At 40.6% G+C, this 6,399-nt stretch overlaps 1 protein-coding gene across 2 annotated transcripts; it reads right to left on the reverse strand.

Moving 5' to 3' along the window:
• Positions 1-1,416: 1,416 nt before the first annotated feature.
• Positions 1,417-6,399, reverse strand: LOC100148249 (GTPase IMAP family member 9-like). Of its 2 annotated transcripts, XM_087238277.1 has the most exons (5): positions 6,362-6,399; positions 6,156-6,235; positions 6,018-6,070; positions 2,147-2,944; positions 1,417-1,942 (listed from the first exon to the last, which is right to left on the reverse strand). In XM_087238277.1, exons 3-4 carry the CDS (start codon positions 6,046-6,048, stop codon positions 2,190-2,192), a joined length of 786 nt encoding a protein of 261 aa, XP_087094403.1. In that variant the 5' UTR covers positions 6,049-6,070; positions 6,156-6,235; positions 6,362-6,399; the 3' UTR covers positions 1,417-1,942; positions 2,147-2,189. The 2 variants fall into 2 exon arrangements, with proteins under 2 accessions (XP_087094403.1, XP_087094404.1); XM_087238278.1 differs by lacking the exon at positions 6,156-6,235.

Here is a 6,399-nt window from a genome sequence, read left to right on the forward strand (position 1 = left end):
TAACTACACGTCATAACAACGCGTAGCGCAAGCTCTGTGATTGGTCGGCTTGGTAGCACTGACGAGTCTGGGCGGGACCGAGAGCCGCGCGAATGGAGCGAGCCCAATGGAGCGATTGTTTGCAAGTGTGGAGTCCCGTGAAGGAGCTCCAGATGGAAAGTTATGTTTTGTGTTTACCTCATAGTTAAAGTTGTTGCATGTCCGCCGGTTCCTGCCTCAAAATGAGCGAGTTTGAGCCACTTGTACATCCAGGAAGTGTTCAGGAAAAGCAAAACAGCATCGAGGAAACTCGACACAGAGGAACATTTACACCTCACTGCCCACTAGCGTTTCGGAAGTGTTAATGCAGACCGACAGAGACAGCGCGCAGAAGTATAAATGCACAGCTGCGCGCGTTGCATGCGCCGTGGGTTATGCCGGTCACTTGACGCAGAAGTATAAACCAGGCTATAGTGTTAGTTGACATTGTGAGTGTCCACTAGATGGAGGTGTTCCATGATCTGGTATTCTTCTGGAGTTTTGAACAGGTGCGGTGTTTTGCCGTGTTTGCCGTTTGGACCAGGTGTGGAGTGTTACCTGTGATGTGCGTTTGGATAAAAACCAAGAGAACAGGACTGCGGGTGTTCATCCTTCCCTCTTCAGCTTCGGAGTTTTTTTTCTTTCAATTCTTGATTTAAGATTGTAAAATATTTGGACTAAAACACAATACAAAAACTCTCTCAGTAAGAAAAGCATTGATATAGCGCTGCTGCAAAAATCCAATACAGAACCAGAGAGATTCTGCAGATCTGTCAGGAGTGTCTGAAGGCAGCTCATCTGACACTTGTCCTCCTCAAATAACCAACTGTAACCAATTTGAGTGGGCAAATGCTCAGATTTGATGATGTCTGGCACTTTGGAGAGGTAATGTCAGCATTGTGAATCGAATAGTCACAATAGGGGGTGGGATTATGGTATGAGTGGATGTATGATATGAACAATAAACACATCAGCATGTTATTGATGCTATTTTAAATGCTTAGAGATCCCGTGAGGTTCATTATTGAGGAATTCATCCACAAACATGTCGCAGCATGATCATGCACGGTCACATCTGAAAATTGAAAACATCCCAGTCCTTTCTTAGCCAGCTTATTGACCAGATAATGGCAGCCATTCAGCATGTTTGGGATGCTCTTGATTTGCGTATACGACAGTGTGTTTTAGGTTCTGCCAATATTCACAATTCACAACCTGATTGACTAAGCGAGGGAGATGTGTTGCACTGCGTGACTGATACACCCCCCCCCCCCCCCCCCCCCATTTGATCATATTTAAGGTGTGATGCACATGCAAATGCTTTAGTTTGTCTTATTCACTTCACAAACTCATACAAACGCTGAGAGCCTCTGAGTGACTGCAGGAGACACAATGGCATCAGGTCAGCATCAATTCATTTAATATGACAGTTAAACGCTACAGATTAAAACTATATAATTCAATTCTATACTAGTCCTGATGAATGGCAGCATCAGAACACATGCAATAATTCATTCAACATTTTTATTTCAAATCATTTCTAAGCAGATGTTTTATTTCCATAAATAGTTTTAATTTTGCTCACCATTATAGTGATCTGGGTTTGTTTTACTTGAGCTTTTGACTTCACAGCATTAGTTTTCCTCTTGTTGTATGTTGTGATTGTATGTTATGGCGTGTGTAACCACTAGATGGCACCAGAGGTTTGGAAAGGGTTATGTGAGATGAGAGAGTGCTAGAATAAGACAGTATCAGGCAGACTGAACTTGTAAATATAGAAGACACTCGTCCAACTCGTCGTCATTATTATAAGACGCAAACATGAGATGGTACCAGAGCATAGCAAGACAAATGCCGCTATAAATGTAAATACATTATGTTTTGCTGTGAATGATTTACAGGGAGAACTGCTGTCAGTAAGTTACTGTAGAGCAGGGGTCACCAATCTCGGTCCTGGAGGGCCGGTGTCCCTGCAGGGTTTAGCTCCAACTTGCCTCAACACACCTGCCTGGATGTTTCAAGTATACCTGGTAAGACCTTGATTAGCTTGTTCAGGTGTGTTTGATTAGGGTTGGAGCTAAAATCTCCAGGACACCGGCCCTTTAGGAACAAGTTTGGTGACCCCTGCTGTAGATTCTACATGGAATTGTTAATAGTGTATCATTATTGACCTATATCCCTATCTTCATTTTTACTACTGCTGCTGCTGCTGCTACTGCTAATAATCCCGCTGTTCCTCCTGTTACTACTGCTCCCGCTCCTATTACTGTTAATGCTGTTTTCCCATAGTCTATAGCTTTCTCCGTAAAAGCCTCCCATTCAATCTTTCGCTGGACTTTTTCATACATCTCATTAGTGCAGTGCTGTCCTCCATTCTCCTCCACCATCTTCTCAATCATCTCCATCAGTTCAGCGACCTGTGAGCGGTTTCCCATCTCTTCATTGTTGAACGAGTGATATCTCCGATTACATGCAGTTAAAAGAGCGCAGAGATCCGCACTTTCACTAATATACCCATACAGTGATAAATCCCCCAGATGATCATCATGAGTGAACAGAATGATGGTGTAGCGAGCAGCTTCTTCTCCGAAGTTCTTCTGAATCCATTTCACAGCATTATCCTCTTCAGCTGTGAATCTCCCATCCAGTCTGATGACCAGCAGAAACACATGAGGACCAGGAACAGACAGCTCTACACACTTTATAATTTCCTTCTTTATTTGATCTTCTGTCAGTCTTGTATCAAACAGTCCTGGCGTGTCGATGACGGAGATCTTCTTTCCATTAATCTCTGCGTCTCCTCTCTCACAGGTTTCAGTGACTGATACCAGTGAAGCCTTACTCACAAACTTATTTTGTCCCAGGATGGTGTTTCCGGCTGAACTTTTTCCTGATCCGGTTTTACCCAGAAGAACAATCCTGAGGTCTGATAAAAAAGAGAGGATGTTATTTAACTTTTAAAGGGCACATATGATGAAATACACTTTTGTAAGATGTTTGGACATAACTGTGTGTAGCAACACAACAAATCAACCCAGGCTCATTCTAAAACGTACCCCTGTATACATTTCTGGAGAACGCCAAATGCGTCCCAGGAGCTAAATTTTTATTGCAGTTTTTGTTTCCGTGAATCCACCAGAGGCCGCTGTGTATGCTTTTTTTTAGATCTCAAATTTTTCTTACGAGTGCCATTCTTGCCTGCTGTTCTCACGTAAATCCAACGCTGTCAACTGACTGTTTGACTGACTGAATGACTGACCAATTGACTGACCCACCCTCCTTCTTACCTAAACCCAACCAATAATGCTTTCAAAGGTACCAATTGACAAGCACCCACCCACTTCCCTAATCCAAACCGACGGTTTCAAAAAGCATTCCAGGAAAAGAAAAGCCCTCGTCTAATTTTTACCACATTTTCAGATATCACCACATTCTCACTCTGTTATTTACTTGTTTATTTTATTTATTTTTTTGCTTTTGTTTTTTTTATCTTATTGGCTTCCTGGAACGGTTCTTCACCACACTGTAAAAAAATCTGTAATTTTACTGTTTATTTGCGGCAGCTGGGGTGCCTGAAAAAAACATAAAATAATGGCCGTTAAATTACAGATATTTACTGTAAAATAACAGGTTGAAATACAGAAATTTAACATTAAGGACATTTTTGTAATTAAATGCTCGTTATTTTACGTTTTTTTTTCTTTTTTCTAGCACCCCAGGTGATTCTTTTTACAGTGCAGACTTGTACCCTACTATCGTGGTCAACTCCTCTCTTCATCTCATGCCCACCGACGGATATGTTGAGCTAACTGGACAAACCGGTAACAGCAGGAGAGCCATCCATATGGAGGTAAGCAGTCAGAAGGTAAGCGCGAAGAGGAAAAACATCATATACCGCCCCCTAGCGTTCATTTTAAAAACAAAATGCAGCCATACGTACCTCTAGCTACATAATTCACTATCTCCAGAAGCGTAAATAGGGCTACGATTTTAGAATGAGCCTATGTTGCAAGTCTTTTTTTATATTTCCTGATGTTAAAGTAGGATCCAAATCCCTGCAATTATGAGGCTGACCGCAACGTGAAGTAGGAGTGCGATTTCCTTGCCCACGAAATTGAGTGACAGCAGCCTATTAACATCTAAGGCATATACATATTTAAAAAACAGGACTTGCGCAAAGCAACTGGGATTAAAAGATCTGTGCACCTCTCTGTGATCATCTGCAGCTCAAGAATGAGTTTTACAAGTTTAACACGTTTTTAAAACAGATCATGTTTGTAATAAAGTAAGTTACAAAGGTAAAATCGCTGTAATTCATCACCACAGCCTCATGTCAGTACAATTATAAAAGAAGATGCTTCAATGCCAGTTTGCGAATGTTAAATCAGGTTAATTTTGTACATTAACATAACATCAGGGAATATTTACGTTTGTCCTGTCATATTTGCAGTCCCAAGTTAAACGTGTGTGTGCATGTTTGTGCAAACTTTGTAACGACATTATGTGTGACTCATCGTTGCAGAAAGGCTTTAATCAACTCCACAACAAATTCATTAAATAACCACAAGTTCTTACTGTGGTATTTCTCATTCTTATCTGTCACAGTGCTGTTTATTTGACATGAGGCGGTGCAGGGAATGTAAACATGTATGCCAACATTTGTCTCTGAAAATCCAAAAGAAAGGGTGGCTGTCAGAATAACTGTACTATGCACCAGGTTTCAGGCAGCCAGTGTGATTGGATACTATACCAAGGTTAGTGATCCGGGGGTTTTATAGACTGTACCAAAAAGTACAGGAAAATAATTGCAGTTTTCCAGGAGAAATAACAAAACGGGGGGGGGGGGGGGGGGGGGGGGGGTAAATGGTGGGCAGGGAGAATAAGCTCATTTGCATTAAAGGCACAGGCAACAAAGACAGCTACAGTGTTCAGGGTTGAAAATCTACATGTTGAGAAAGATTTGACAAATAATCTGATGGCTTATTAGTGCTGAAATCTTACATATTCTGGAGACACAAAATACTTCTCAAGAAGAAGTTTGTTTTTGTGAATTGTGGGGACATTACATAGGTTTTCACTGTCTTTATACGGTACACGCTGTATTTTGTATTGTCCTAACCCCATCCTACCCCTAAACTCAACCTTCACAGAGAACTGTGGACAGTTTTACTTTCTGAAATAAACTAATTCTGTGTGATTTATAAGCTTTTGAAAAAAAGGAGGACATCAGCAATGTCCTCATTCACACACACACACACACACACACACACACACACACACACACACACACACACACACGCACACACACACACAACTTTGAGGTAAAGTTGGTTTTATATTCACACATTCGTTAATTGTTTAACAGTGACCACTTCTGACATGTGCCCTATATTATTTATCACGGTACTTTGATTATTTCAGTATGAAATCACATGAAAGTAAACAATATCAGCACTCAACAGAACAATGTTGTATTTTGATAGTCATTCAATCATTCATTTTCTTTTCGGCTTAGTCCCTTTATTATTCAGGGGTCGCCACAGCGGAATAATCCGCCAACTTATCCAGCATATGTTTTACGCAGCGGATGCCCTTCCAGCTGCAACTCATCACTGGGAAAACATCCATACACTCTTATTCACACACATACACTATGGACAGTTTAGCTTACCCAATTCACCTATAGCGCATGTCTTTGGATGGTGGGAGAAACTAAAGCACCCGGAGGAAACTGGGTGCAAACTCCATGCAGAAATGCCAACTGACCCAGCCGAAGGACGAATCAGTGACCTTCTTGCTGTGAGGCGATCGTTCTACCCACTGCGCCACTGTGACGCCCTACTTTGATAGTCATTGGCTGCTAATATGATTTCCTTATTTAGAATTTGCAAAGATTACTCTTCTGAAAATCTAATATTAAGGAGGAAAGTCTGAAAGTGTGAATATAAATATAAATGTACCCCAATAATAAACAATAGCATGAACGAGTTAAAACTCACCTGCTGGGACATTGTTGTTCCTCCTCCGCATCTTGTCTTCAGTTTAAAATGATCTTTGGAAATATATGTGTTTGATTAGAGAACAGATATAGGCTATTGCTTTTTTATGCAGTTTATTAATAAAAAAACTTTTCCCACTTTTTATTGTCTAATAATGTATGTCCTCTGTTTTACTTCTGACCAAACCAAACCAATCAGCTAATTCCTGCTTAATTTTCCTGTTTAAAAAAACACACAATTATCTTTTAATTATTGTAGACATATATAGTTAAACATAATGTTTTGTGGTTTGCGACACAGAGGTCTTTCACTTGTACCAAAATAAAATAAAACATAACACTCACCGTTTAGCTCACACTTGTGTTCAGTACTCTTCTTTACT

This window comes from Danio rerio, chromosome 1 (assembly GCF_052040795.2).
Source record: "Danio rerio strain M-AB ecotype USA chromosome 1, GRCz13ab, whole genome shotgun sequence".
In the NCBI taxonomy this organism is placed as follows: Eukaryota; Metazoa; Chordata; class Actinopteri; order Cypriniformes; family Danionidae; genus Danio; species Danio rerio.

Coding starts and splice junctions, on each gene's coding strand:
- LOC100148249 (XM_087238278.1), bottom strand. CDS start 6,048: ATGCGGAGGAGGAACAACAATGTCCCAGCAG. Junction 2,945..6,017: donor GAACAACAATGTCCCAGCAG/GTGAGTTTTAAC, acceptor CTTTTTTATCAG/ACCTCAGGATTGTTCTTCTG.